Consider the following 14,271-nt stretch of genomic DNA (forward strand, 5'->3'; position numbering starts at 1 on the left):
TATCTTTTAAAATTAACTTTTAATTTACAAAAGGAAGGGATAAATAAAATTTTAAATAAACACGAATTAATGCACTCAGTGTTGAGCAGCACTGTTTGGGGCAGAAGCTCCTTATCCATATTGCCAGGCTTTTTGCCTCACTTGGCCAGCTCAGCTCAGCTTGGGAGGCTGTGTCCTGGGTTCCAACAGCTGTTGCTGCTGAGCAGAAAGAAATATGAGCCTGGGGCTGCTTGCCTCCTCCCCAGGGGTAGGACACATGATGGTTTGGCTCTTCACCTGGAGCCCGCTGAAGCAGCTGAGGATTTTAACAAGGCTTCTGGTCAAAACAGAGCTCCAGAGAACCAGGCTGGCATCCGTCGCCTCCTCTTGCAGCAGGGTGCCCCTGGGCCTAGGTCAGAACCAGGTAGTAGCCATCTGGATTCTGCACTGAAAGCAGTAAAAAGGGCACCATTGAAGTGAGGCAGGCTCCCAACCACTGCTAGTCTACCGCTCCCAAACCTCCAAGCCACCTGCAGTGCATCTGCCACACCCACGTGTTCTTCCACCCTCACCTGGAATCCACCTCTTTAGGAAGCCTCCCTGTGGCCTGTAGCACAGCAGGCATCTGAATAACCAGAACCACAAGTCAGGTGCTCTGCGCCAGAGAATGTCCAGCAAGCACCTACCCTTCTGCCTTGTATGGTTTGGAGCGGGTGGGCAGGGGGCCTTACCTTCCTCTCTAATAACCTGCCTGACGTAGAAACAGGCATTTTTTTTCTCTCATGAGAATGCATCTACTCGGTCACATTTTTCCTGAACAATAAATAGCTATCTTTTAGCTGTCTAAATCTCTGTCCCTTTAACACAAAGCTGACCTTCAGCAAATGTTTACCATTTGATTGGGACACTGCTCGCTGCTTCCCCCCCCACACACACATACACGCGTGCACCTTCAAGGAACCTTTTAATTTCATTAAGGAGACAATATAAATACAACCTTACCCTTTCTAGGGCCTGCCAGATACACTCCTCTCCCTCTAAAACCCCTACCTTTCTTCACTACAGCCACGAAGTATGATTCATCCTTAAGATTCTGAACCACCTGCAAGGGAGAAGGGGTCACTAAGACAATTCTGTTCTTAGAGCCAAACAGAATAAGCTGGGGCAGGGAGAGGGAAACTGGGCATGAGGTAGAAGAGTGATCGAGGCCTTTGTGGGGTCTTGTAGGGAACCGCTGCCCATTTACCTGGTCATTGAGGAGAATGAGGATGCCCCCAGGGCCCTGGTGGAAGAGGTGGTGGATCTGATTGGCTGGGAGAGCCAAGAGCTCTGCCAGTTTCCCCATCAGCTCCACAGCACTAAGTTCATTCAGAGAGATCTCTTGATAAAAGCCTGGGGATGTGGGCAGCACAGAGGCAGGGTCAGTGGGGGAGAGGGCCCAGAGGGAGCCCCAGATACCAGGAGGAAGGAGGGGGCAAGGTGACAGCCTCATGGCGGGGGTGGGAGGGAGTAAAGAAGGAAAACGCTTGTACATCCACTTAGTCCCCATCCCTATTCCTCACCTTTGGGAAGACCTCAGATTGAGGGGAGCCCCAGTTCAAAGAGGAGATGGGACATCTACATATGAATGACTGAAACCCAGATACAATAACAAAATTGTAATGTTCTAATCCCACAGACTCATGGAATGACAAAATCAGATGGGTCTAGGGAATAGAACATGGTGGAATCAACCCAGGGAAACACCCTGGAAGGAGAGAACTAATCTGATCATGGAAGACAGGAATGCCAAGGAAGACATCCTAGGTGCCAGGAACCATGGAGCATCACCCTCTCCCCAGGCCAGAAGAGGTTTGATGCAGCCACACCTGAATTTCTTGTCTGCTGGAGAGAGAGGCTCGAGCCTTACCTGAGTCGGGGTTCTCAGCAACCTCATTCTCTTGCCTAGAAGCCTCTTGAGCCACATATAAAGTCAGCCGATGACGGATGGGCCTGGGCCAGGAAAACCGTCTACGTATCAGCCCTTCATACCTGAACTAACAACTCCCACTTCTAACCGCCATCCCTGGGAGAGACCCTGCCTCCTCCCGAGTGTCTAGGGGGAGAGGTCACCAAGCATTCCTTCAGCATTTAATGAAAGCTGAACCCTGGGGGGAGAGAAGATGAGAAAAATCCATCTCTGTCCCCAGAAATTGATGCAAATGGGATACCTACACGAAGAGGGCACAGGAGCCTAACATTTTAGCCCAGCCCTGCCATCCTTGCTCTATGACCCCAGGCAGGTCACTCTCCTTGGGCCTTAGTTTCTTCCTCTGTAAAAAGAGGGAATGGAACTAAGTGGTCTTTAAGATGCCTTCCAGCTTGAACGTTGTATGAAACAGTACCACTAGCTGAGTTGGTAGGTGCCACTGAAATGGGGAGGGGACCCTAATTGGCAGTGCCCAGCACCTGGCTCTAAGAGTATTGAAAAGGCGGATCCCGTCGGCAGCCCCGCAGATCTGGATAAGGTCCTGGCGGGTAAGCTTCAGCAGATCCGTGCCTGCAGGGTCAGACAGGGCCAGATTGGGGGAAGAGACCTGGGATCAAGCAAGGGTGGCAAGGGACACTGTCCAACATTAGTCTATGAATGGCCTTAGTATGTCCAGACATGGGAGTCACACTTGGATTCAAATCCCAGCTCTGCCACTTGCTAGCTTTGTGTCCCTGGACAAGTTATTTAACTTTTCTGAGCCCTGTCCACAAGGGGTAGTGTATAAATTGCATGGGATAATACATGAGAAGAGAGTCAAGCAAGCCAGGACAGAGACAGGCTTCCTGCCTGACTGTCTGGCCCTCAGTCCCCTATTGGTTTGGTCCCTGCCAGACCCGAGCCTCACCAGTGAAATTGGCCAGCATCCGGCAGTAGGCTGAGAACCGGTGCCGATGCAACCACTGCTGCGTCTCTAGGATGGAGGCTCCAGGGTTCAGATCCTGAGGCATAAAAAGGACGGTCCAGATAACACCATAGACCCACGGACTGAAAACAAGGGGGAGGAGAAACAGCCCCTGCCGTTGGGGACCAGGTCTGAGAGGAGAGGTTCATCCTGCCACGGGAAGTGTCCATTCCTATCAGGGAACAGTTTTGCGATTTGTGGCCATACCACGTCTGTCCACCAGGGAGCAGGACCACCCTTTTCTGGAGAGCGAGATGAAGCCGCTGAGAAGGCTTTCGGATAGTGGGGTCGAGAGGGTTGGAAAGGGAAGACTCACTTCAGCTGGGCTGCCCGCCAAGCTGTCCAAGGCGAATGGTGGTGAGGAGCAGAGCCTGTGGGGGAGCAGAGAGTCATGGGCTCGGCGGAGGAGGGCAGCCAGTCTCCCGCCCGCCACCGTTCCCCAGGCCTGCCCTGGGATGCAGAGCCTGTTGGTGCATCTCACGTCTTCCCCAGAAGGCACAGGGCTGAGCCTCTTCCCCGCCTCAGCCACACCCGCAACCCTGCCCTTTCCCCGATGCCTGGGCCGAGGAGCTCTTCCCCTCACTCTCACCCCAAGGGCTGATAGGAGGTGCTCATCCCGCCTCACCTCTCAGGCGACAGGAGCTTGCAGGAGTAGGGGGAGGTCAGAGCGCGAGGGCTGAGAGGTGAGTGGGGCCCTGCACTGGGCTCTGGCCACGGTGGACACTGTGGGCAAACATACAGCAAGGTCGGCCTGGACGGCCTGAGGGCCATGGTGTCTGTGGGCTCACCTCCCTCCATCTGTCTATTAAGAGCTGACAAGAGACCTGCCTTGGGCCAGACTAGGTCCCTGCCCTAAAAGGAGACCCTGACGAGTAGACCAAGTTTCCACACAAAGGAAGAGAGTAAGCTAGCCTATAGATCTGTCTGGGGGAGTTGGGGAAGGCTTCCCGGAGGAGCTAGCCAGAAGCAGCAGCAGGATGGGGGTGCTCCAGGCAGAGGGAGCAGAAGTGAGGTGGTGGCGACGGCAGGGCACAGGGGAGGCAGCCTGGAAGGCGTCAGCTCCCGGAAGTCTTGAACAACACAGTGCAGTTTGTCCTTGCAGAAAACGGGTGGAATCACGGTGGGGCTTGATGATCCTGGAGCAGGCGCAGCCCTTGAGGCCTCAGTTTCCCCACACGCACGGTGAGGCTCTTTTCTCCGAACTTCCCCTCCTGCCCCCAGCGCCGCAACACACACACCTCCACGAAGACGGTGCTCTCACGGGCGACCTGATACTTGTCTCTCTCATGCAGAGGCTGTTTCTCAATCTTCTCCCGGTCAGTTTTCAGTTTCCGGTCAGCTCCTTTGGGCTACAGGAGGGTGACAAGGAAACCCAGAGGCCCCTTCTTTATCGGCCCACTTCTCATTACAAAAGGGGATCTAAGAAGGGAGCAAGTCCCAGCCCTCCGTGTGCAGAGAAGGAAACAGTCCCGGAGACTGGGACCGCAGGCTGAGCGTCCACAGCAAAGCAGGGCCAGAATCCACACAGCCAGAGAGGCAAGGTGACAGCCCTAAGAGGGAGGGGAAGGGGCCCCGGTGCTGCCGGTACCTTGAACACCTTGATGAGGCAGCCAGCCGAATGCAGGTGCTCGGGCGCAAGCTCTTTGTCACTGGGCTTGAAGGTGTCGATGCGGAGGCGGAAGGAGACTCCTTTCTCGCCGCCCTTTTTCCGCGGAGTGAACTCAGTACTGATACAGTGAACCTGAGGAGAAGAAGCCACGGGAAAGCGGGGTAACTCCAGGTCTCACCCACCTTCACGAGATTCCACCTCAAACCTCTTATCTGCCTGTCACCTGTCAGCCACTTACCACACCAACTTTCCATCCCCAACCAGTGTCTGTTTTTAAGCCTCACTTTTTAGGTTCTTTCCCTCGTTAGAAGTCCTTCAGTGGCTTCCCATGGTTAGGGGATGAGAAGCAAAGCTCCTGACCCTGGCGTTGGAACACCTTCCAGAGTCAAGCTGAGCCTTTCTGCAAGGCTGCTCTCTCCCAGCCATCAGTGAGCCCAAGGACCTAGCCAGCCACATCCTGACATCCTGACCCGCAACGCGCCTGCAGAGCTCTCCCGAGAATCCTTTCCCTGGAAAGCTCGTCCTGCTCACCTCTGCGCCTTCCAGGGTAGGGCTGTCAGTGGAAATGCGGCATGCTCGGTTAAATTTGAACTTCAGATAAACAACAAATAATTTTTTAGTGCAAGTATGTCCCAAGTATTGCATGGGACATACTTATAGTAAACTTATTTATTTATTTATTTATATAAAATTTAAATTTAACTGACTGTCCTGTATTTTATTTGCTAACTGTGGCAGTCCACTCCAGGAAACCTTGCTGGCCCACACCTCACACCGCGGGCAGCCTCTGTGTTCTGCCTGGTCCCGGGATTCCAAGGGCAAGGAGGGTCTCCCCGTCTGTTTACACCTGCTGCCCCCACTACAGCCTCCCACAATCCTGTGAAGACAGTTTGAGAGTCTGACTTGACAGGTGGGGAAACTAAGGCTCAGAGAGATTACGGGGCCTTGACAAGGTTCATGCTAGGAAGGGGTGGAACTGAAATTGTGCCACATCTGCCTGACACCTAGTCCAGGTGCTTAGACCATGGCGGGCACGCAAAAAAGGAACTTTCATGTGACTTTTGACAGTATTGTTTGATTATAAAGAGAAATCTATTCAACATAGGAAAAGTGGAGAACACCAAAAAAGTATAAAGAAGGATATAGACCTCTCCCATCCTTCCCCTTCTCCACGATAGCCCTGTCAACAGTGCAGTACTGTCTCTGCCCATCTTTTCCCTGGGCAAGAAAACAGAGAAAAAAAAGACGTGTATACACACACTTTTTATACATATAAAATAGAAATCAAACTTTAAATACAAGTTTGTATTCTGCTTTTTCTTTATTTATAGGAAAGCAGTTTCTCTTGTCAGGAAATATTTCTCAGAGACATCATTTTAATGGGTACACAATTTCCACTGTAAGCCTCTACTAAAACTTATTTTAAAGTCAATCCTCTTCCCATGGGCATTTTGATTGTTTAAAATCTTTCAATATGAAAAAGAATGCTGCCATGAATAGCAGGTAAATAGATCTTTGTGTACTTATTGAATGCTGCTATAGGATAAATTTCTTGAAGTGGAACTGCTGGGTAAAAGAGTATGAACATTAAATTTAATAAATTTTGCCCAGGTGCCACTCTGCCTACAGAATGGGTGCACCAATTTGCATTCTCAAGATATGAGGACGTCTGTTTTTCCAAATCTTACCAATAATAGTTTTTTAAAGTCTTTGGTAGTTATATATATGTAATTTTAATTAGCATTTTCTTTCTTTTTTTTTTTTTTTTGAGGAAGATCAGCCCTGAGCTAACATCTGCTGCCAATCCTCCCCTTTTTGCTAAGGAAGACTGGCCTTGAGCTAACATCTGTGCCCATCTTCCTCTACTTTATATGTGGGACGCTTGCCACAGTATGGCTTGATGAGCAGTGCCATGTCCACACCCAGGATCCAAACCGGCGAACCCCGGGCCGCCTAAGTGAAATGTGCACACTTAACTGCTGCACAACCAGGCCAGCCCCTTAATTAGCATTTTATAAGGCAGAACTGCCTACATTTATTGATAATTTGTATCCTTCTTTATAAATCGCCTCATATATCCTTTTCCCACTTTTCTATTGAGGTTTCATGTATTTTTTCTTATTGATATAAAAACTTTCTATATATTTAGGATATAACACATTATATGTCATGTGGCAATTATTTTTCCCATTTGATATCTCCTTTTAATTTTGCCTACGTATCTCAGACCACTAATTTTTGTTTTGTTTTGTTTTTTGCTGAGGAAGATTAGCCCTGAGCTAACATCTGTTACCAATCTTCCTCTTTTTTTACCTTGAGGAAGATTAGCCCTGAGCCAATCTCCCTCCACTTTATATGTGAGTTGCCACCACAGCATGGCTGACAAGTGGTGTAGGATCGCACCCGGGATCCGAACCCACAAATCCAGGTTTGCCAAAGCAGAGCACACCAAACTTAATTATTATGCCACACGCCTGGCCCAGACCATTACTTTTCATGAAACTAAGTTCTGTCCTGTGTTTGGCAGTTTCTTCCATTGCTTGATGTTTCACAAGTCCTTCTCTGTGGTGAGATTCGATCAATGTTTATCCATATTTTTCCTCAAGGTGCTTTGTGGTAGTGATTCATTCTTGTTGTCCCCTCACCCCTACCCACACTCACCTTCCTTTCCCACCTAGGCTGCTGCCACTCCCATCTGACCTCCAGCCTCCTCCCCGTCCCAGCTTCAGACTTACCTGTAGGAAGATGGAGGTCCTCTTGGTCGGGTCCCAATGAAACTCCACCGTGTTGAGTTGTGAGGGCAGGACTTGGGGTTCTATCACCCCCACGGACAGGGGCACATCTGCAGGCACAGGGTGGCAGGCAGGGAACAAAGCTCAGCTCTCCCCACCCACAAGGGCTTCCCAGCCAGAATGCGGCCCTAAAGGGACCCTGCTCCCTCCCCACTCACCAATGTCCAGGATGCGGTCCCCAGGCCGGCTCCACCTCCACCCATCCAGCTGTTGCTGCTCCGTGTACTGTAGGCGCCGGTCATGGAACACCACACGCGCCACGCTCTGCAGGGACAGGAGGGCACAGCTCACAGGTCAGAGGGTGCCCGGGCATTTGGGAACCAACTCCCACACCTGGGGTAAGCCAGCCATCCCACCCTCTCCCCCAGCTTGCTTCCCACCCCCAGGGGCATAAGGACTTAAAACCACTAGATCCTGTCCAGATGCCCACCTGCCACTCACCGGCTGTGAAACTGGGGAAGTAACCTAGAGACCCTGAGCCTCAGTTTCCCCATCTGTAAAATGGGGGAGTCAATCCCTTCCCACTCTTAGTCACCCTACCCATGTCTTTTCTTTGCAGCACTTATCAATTTGTAATTTCATGTAATCTGTGTAATTGCATGTTGTCCCACTCAGTAGAATGCAAGCCCGCTGAGGGAGGGAACTACCTGTTTCTTTCTGCTGAATCTCCAGCCCATAGAACAGTTCTGGCAAAGAATGGGAGCTAAATAAATCATTTTTTTGAGAGAAGGAATCATGCGTGTGAATAACGCTATGTAAACGTATTTCTAAGTCCCAGTTCTGCTACTTACTGGCTCTGTGTCCTTGAGAAAATGCTTAACCTCTCTGCACCTGTTTCCTCAACAATTCCTGCCCATCACTGAGCTGTTGTGAAGGTCAAATTAAAAGTGGACTTGAGAGAATTCCACTTGACAAGTGGACATCACGATGGTGACATTGGCTTCCTGCCCAGAGGGACAGTCATGCCCAGCCTTTGCCAGTTCTGGGGCCAGGGGGGCGGATGCACCTACCTTCAGCAGCCGGGGGCACTGGGTGGCATCACCCAGCTTGGGGTTCCAGAGCATCTGCACCTCATAGGACTGGCCTGGGAGAGATTAAAAGGCTGTGTGAGCCCCACTCTGAGGGGCAGAGGCAGTGCTTGCCACTCCCAGACCACCCTGGGCCCGGCCTTCCAAGCCCCTTTCCTTCCCCAAGCCCAGCGAACCCTGGTTCAGGTAGGTGAGGGTCTCCTCTCCTTGCTTCACTGCCGGCGAGGTGGCTGCACAGAGCACATACTGGAACGCGGGGCAGGGAGGCTCCGGGCCGGGGACGTTGGGCAGCTCTTCCTGCTTCAGGTAGGGCAAGGGCAGGGACTCCCTGCCAGGGAGAGAAGGGCACCGCCTGCTTTCTGCCCCCGTCCACCCCACCCCCAGGGGGCTTGGACTCTCTCTGCCAGCTCCTCCCTCCAGGGAGCCTGCATTTCCTGTAGCAGGCACCCCAGCAGCAGCCAGGGCCTAAGGGGCCCCCAGTCAGCTCCTCTGGCCTCTGGGAGAACTCCCTTAAGAGGCAAATCCTAGATATTGCTAAACATCTGCAAACATCTGCCATCAATTACTTGTTTGCAACGTCAGGACTTGCATGATGCCCAGTAAGTGCCCCAAAAGAGTGTCCTGAGTGGGTGGGCGGTCAGGGTGTTTGAGACCTCCCAGGACCCACTAAACTCCAGGTACATTCAACCACTTCCCCACCCAAAAAGGAACCTGAGAGCAGGAAGCCCATCTCCCTTGGCTTGAAACAGACAGCCCTATCATGTTGACCTCAGTTCAGACCAGGGTCTTTGGTGGGGCTGGGGAAAGAGATCTGGCCCTTACCTGAGCAGGCTGCTTGGAGGTCCGGGGTACAGTTCCCCAGGACTGGGCCACAGGTGCTCCGGTTGGTTGTGCCAAAACAACATCTTAGAAAGGGAGCAGGGCCAGCTGTGTGACAGAGAGCTCTGCACTGGGTTGGGCTGGACCCACTGGGCCGCCCGCCCGCAGCCTCAGCCTTTATACACAGAAGCACACGCACGACAGGGTGGAGCAAGGCCTGGGGCCTCCTATTGGCTGAGCACCCAGGGCTCTAGGAAAGTCGGGAACCATTAGGCAGCCCAAGCTGGCAGGACTCAAGAAATGATGTCCCCAGGGCTCCCCACCAATCATTAACTTGAGGGGGAGATGGTGGTGCTGCAAAACAAAGTCACAAGGGTGAATATACACTCCCCCACCTTCCCCAAGAGGCCCAGGGACAATGAGAGGGCACCGTCAGGCTTCAAGATGGGCTCCAGACCCATAAGCCATGCAGAGCCCTGGAGACCCACAGCCCTGGACCCCTCACACGACCCTGTAAGAGGAGCCTGTCTACTCCAGGGGACAGGACAAGCAGACACACAGCATCACATGGGCCTACAAAGGGCCTTTGCTCCCCACTGGCCTCCCTGCTCTCTCCTATTACACACACACACGCACACACACACAGGTGCAGTGACGGCAGGACACCTGTCCTTTCACTGGGGGCTGCCAGGCTAGGAGACTAGAGTTTACAGAACATAGTCCAGCTTGCTGTGGAAACAACTCAGGGGGCAGCACTGGGAGGGAGACCCCACCTGTGGGGAGGAGGGGAGCATGCCTGGGAGCGCCCCCTCCTAGGGCAGTAGAAGGAGAGGAGCTCCAGTAGGGCTGGTTTCTTTGTCTCTCCTCTCCCTGGGACATGAGGCGGCCTGTGTTTATGGACAAATACAGTCTGTCTGGGGGACAGCTTCCTTCCCCATGCTCAGAACACTGTTGTCACTGTACACAGGCAGCCCCGGGCCCCTGCGCCCACCGCCCACTACTGTGTTTAGTATAAACAGACCAGGAGCTTGCAGAGAGCAGAGGCAGGGCTATAGAAACATGGCTTGACTTCATATGACCCTCGCTATCCCGGCTGTGTGATTCTGGGGGGCCTGCCTGGGAGAAAGGGAAAGCCAAAGAGTGCCCCTCACACACCGGGCAGGGTACCTCCATCTCCAGGTATCTGGGCCTTGTCCTGTACGCGCTTTCTCTTTCCATGAAGCCAGACAAAGTGCAAGGGGGGAGGACAGGGAGGAGCCCGGAGGGAATGGGAAACACTCCAGCCAGGGACACCGAAGGAGTCTGAGTCCCCAAGAGCACTGTGATAAGTTACCCCAAGACTGAAGGGACCCATCTGTTGCCCGAAGTTGGATTCAAGGCCAGGAGGCCCCCAAGGAACCCTGCAAGGTGGTACAGAGCGGGGAGAGTAGAAGGGGTGCAGGTGGGGCTTGGGCCTGGCCGGGGGTGGGGGGTGGCAGGTGTGGGAGTGTCAGTGGGGCAGAGGACATGAGGTAGAAAAAGAGACGAGGACGCCACAAGGAGCTGGTCCTAGAGTGCGACTCCAGCTCCCGGACCCCCACCCGCTCGCCCTCCACCCCCTAAGCTGTCTGTAACCTCCCCTTCCCGCCCTCAGTCCACCTCTCTGCTTCTCTCGCTGCTCCTCCCTCCTTCCACCCGTCTCAGAGTCTCTGTGCTTCTGTCCCTGTCCAGACATTGCTGGGCCTGTTCCTGGTTGTCCTTGGCCCCCAGTGTAAGGAAAAAAGCCAGGGCTTGAAGTGGATGGAGCCGGCACTCACAGCCCCCTACTCCACTCTTTCGCTCTGCCCCCTGGGCCAGGCACAGCACAGGGTCTGACCAGAGGCCTTAGGAATCTTCTGGTCCAGCCTTTCACTCTCAGAGGAGTCTCAGGCCCTGGGGGGTATGATGCCCCCATGAGGCAGGGTGACTGCCCAGACTCCATCTCTTCACCTTTCTGAACCCACTTTCCTCATCTGTAAAATGGGAGCAAGGCCTCCCTCCCACTTAGTGTGGCAGTGAGGATTAAAGGAAATTCTGTGCAGTTGCTTCTTATTCCAGGGTTTCATTCTCAGGAGCTCCCCTTCAGGGGAGCAGGGACACCACTAAGGACTCCAGTGTCCCCACCAGAGCCCCGTCCTAGCTGTACAGACCTGACTGTCCCGGAAGCTTCCCCACACACAGATAATTTCAGCGATAATTTCTTGAATTACCAGTTTTTTAAATGGATTTTTCCCATCCCAAATGCTTTGTCATTTTCTAGGCCATGGCTTAACCCAATCCTAATAATATCCTTTGGGATTCCCTAAGCCAAGGAAGTAACTTTTTATCTGTAAAAATTGCTGAGAAATAACGATTCAGTGTCCTTCTCCTCTAACCAAAATGTTTTGTTTTATTTCATTTTCTATCCCGAGGCAACATTCCAATCTGGAGGGTTGGAGAGTGAGGTTTACCCCTCCCTCACAGAAAGAGGGGCTGAGAGGAGAAGAGTTTCTCATTCATTCATTCAACAAACCATTATTGAGCACCTACTGTGCACCAGGCTCACGCTCTCTCTCTTCCTCACACTAGTGTGTGGGACCTGGGGCAGGGGACCTGGGTGGATGGAATCCTGCCCCACCCAGGGCTCGGGCACCTGCTGTTACCCTCACATGGGTGGTCAAAAGAGCTGGGCCCCGAGTTCCAGGCAAAATAATTTTAAACAGGAACATATGAGAACACACACATGAGGCTGACAATACTATGTGTCAATCTGTGTGTGGTCAGTGTGTCTGTGTACACAAATGCCACCACCCCAGGAGGGTGGTCTTTCCTCCCAGCAAAATGTCTGTAGGGCAGAGACAGCTCCACAGGTCACCGCATGAAACAGCGCCCCCTGGAGTTAGCATGTGGCCCTGGCTCCAAGCCCCAATCCTTCATCCCTGAGAGTCCCTCACAACCGCCAGGAAGTCTCACCTCGGAAAGGCGCTCTCTGTTCACACATCAGAGGACACTGCCCGCTTCTTAACCCTTCCTGCAGCCCAGTCGGTTGGCGCTGATGTTCTCTATGTCCTGGCTCTGCCCTTCACCAAATTCTGCCCTAGCAGTCAACTGGTTGTGCAGTCCATTCTTTGTGTACTTTGTTTAATGTCTGCTTTCCCTTCAGAGTGGAAACCCCCTGAGGGGCTAAGAGAGGTGTGCTGGTGTTGGGGTTAAGAGTATGTTTCTTGAGACGGACTCTGAGTTGAAGCATAGCTGTTTCACTTCAGGCAAGTAACTTAACCTTTCTGAGCCTCATGCTGCTACTGTAAAAAGAGGATGATGAGAGCCTCCACTCCATAGGGCTAGAGTGAAAACTGAATAAGATAACAACTGAGCCCTCAGGGAACGCAGGTGTCTTTTTCTCCATGTGTCCCCAAGTGCCTAGTACATCATAGGTTTACTTATTTAACAATTAAAAGTAGAGGTTTATTGGGGCCAGTCCACTCTGCTTTGGTCGTCTGGGGTTCGTGGGTTCAGATCCCGGGGGCAGACCTACACACCGCTCATCAAGCCATGCTGTGGTGGCGTCCTACATACAGTACAGAGGAGGACTGGCAAGATCTTAGCTCAAGGACAATCCTCCTCAAGCAAAAAGCAGAAGACTGGCGATGGGTGTTAGTTTAGGGCCAATCTTCCTCACACACAAAAAGTATAGGTTTATTTACATAACACTTACAAATGTAGAGGGTCTGATTATTTCATAAACAGTATGCTCAGTATGACTTCAGAGTGCTTTTCAAACAGTCTGCCTTGTGAGGTACATGCCATTTGTTTCTACTATTCTCTTATTGCCTCCCATTCTACAGATGGGGAAACTGAGGCTCAGAGAGGTTAAGTAGCTAGATCAAGGTCACAGAGCTAGGAGGAGAAAGAGCCAAGGTCTGAACTCAAGCCATCTGGGTCACAGTCCTTGCTCTTAATCACTGTACTATGCCCTACTCTGCCAGATAAACATGTGTGGAATTTTAAAACGAATCTCTAGGCAACATTCCAACCTGGACAGCTGGAGAATGAGGTCTACCCCTCCCCCCAAAAAAGAGGGGCTGATGGGGGACACGTTCCTCATTCATGCATTCATTCATTCAACAACTCCCAAAGAAGTATCAGACCCAGGAACCTGGATTCCTATGATCATACAGTGACCTCAGGCCTTTCTGAGATCCAGCCTCTCCAGCTGCAAAATGGGGACAAAATATTTTCTGTTCCATTCCTGGGCTGTGAGCCCTGAAGATGAGTAATACGAATGATAGAGGCTGGGCTGCTGTGGTTTTGATAGATGAGGGGGTGCCAGTGATGGGGCAGGACGGGCTGGAAACAGGATTTGTGGCCTCATGAAGTGTGGCTATGATAGGGGTCCTGCTTGACTGGGGAATTCCCTTGTGGAGGCTGCAGGAGGGAGGGCAAAGTATTGCAGGCAAGGGACGCAGCTTGCCCTGAGGATTTAGGGTTGTACAACCACCCCAGGAGGTAGGATAGTCCCCAGTTACAGACTAGGAAACAGATAGGTAACTTGCTCGAGGTTACTAGATCGTAAGGAGTAGGCTGGCACCTGAGTACCTCACTGCCCTGCACGCCTGCTGTCCACCCAGTCAGCCTGGCCAAGACACAGGACTCCTTCCTGTCCATCCCCGCAGCAAAGCCTTTGGCCAGAAGGAACCTAAGAGCCCACTACCCTGGCCCTCTGTTTCCAGTTTGCTGCCCTTGGGAGCCAGAGGAGTCTCTCTAAGACACAGGAAGGACCATTCCCCTGTGGAGACCCCCCATGGCCTCCTTTCGTTCTCAGCACCATTCTCAAGCTGGGCTGTGGAAACCCCTGGGTAACCGTGGCCTGTCTTCTAGGCATCAGTGGCACACAGAGGTTAGTGGTTAAAATCATTTTTTGGTAGGAAAACCAACATGGATATTCATGGAGTCGAATGCAAGGCTTGCACCGACATTTTATGTAGAGCCATGTCTTCAAATTCCTTTCAGAGTCTGGGTGCACCACTTTGCCTCTCCCCCTACCCCCATCCCTCCACGGCGCCACCGGCTTGCTCAGCAGGGCTCCTGTAAGTGAGACGGAGCAGCTCCTTTGT

General features: G+C 52.3%; 1 protein-coding gene across 15 annotated transcripts in view; it reads right to left on the bottom strand.

Annotated features, from left to right (window-relative positions):
* LOC100068349 (transcription factor CP2-like protein 1) overlaps positions 1 to 14,271 on the bottom strand; it is a 19,678-nt gene continuing 5,407 nt past the window's right edge. The window contains exons 1-17 of one of the 15 annotated variants that reach the window (XR_011422904.1): positions 9,164 to 9,365; positions 8,518 to 8,669; positions 8,324 to 8,397; positions 7,472 to 7,577; positions 7,257 to 7,363; positions 5,053 to 5,112; positions 4,501 to 4,653; positions 4,151 to 4,261; positions 3,538 to 3,635; positions 3,229 to 3,283; positions 2,856 to 2,949; positions 2,428 to 2,518; positions 1,889 to 1,971; positions 1,226 to 1,371; positions 1,030 to 1,081; positions 277 to 426; positions 1 to 195 (exon numbers count right to left, since the gene is read on the bottom strand). Coding sequence is in view for 9 of the 15 variants with exons in the window: in XM_070226186.1 (XP_070082287.1) it covers positions 389 to 426; positions 1,030 to 1,371; positions 1,889 to 1,971; positions 2,428 to 2,518; positions 2,856 to 2,949; positions 3,229 to 3,283; positions 3,538 to 3,635; positions 4,151 to 4,261; positions 4,501 to 4,653; positions 5,053 to 5,112; positions 7,257 to 7,363; positions 7,472 to 7,577; positions 8,324 to 8,397; positions 8,518 to 8,669; positions 9,164 to 9,246 (1,647 nt within the window). In the remaining 6 variants the exon portion in view is untranslated. Of the gene's footprint in view, positions 427 to 551; positions 605 to 1,029; positions 1,372 to 1,888; positions 1,972 to 2,427; positions 2,519 to 2,855; positions 2,950 to 3,228; positions 3,284 to 3,537; positions 3,636 to 4,150; positions 4,262 to 4,500; positions 4,654 to 5,052; positions 5,113 to 7,256; positions 7,364 to 7,471; positions 7,578 to 8,323; positions 8,398 to 8,517; positions 8,670 to 9,163; positions 9,515 to 14,271 lie in introns of those variants that run through there. The other 14 variants (XM_070226190.1, XR_011422905.1, XR_011422906.1 and 11 more) reach the window with 14 other exon arrangements.

The sequence above is a fragment of the Equus caballus genome, chromosome 11 (assembly GCF_041296265.1).
Source record: "Equus caballus isolate H_3958 breed thoroughbred chromosome 11, TB-T2T, whole genome shotgun sequence".
Lineage (NCBI taxonomy): Eukaryota > Metazoa > Chordata > Mammalia > Perissodactyla > Equidae > Equus > Equus caballus.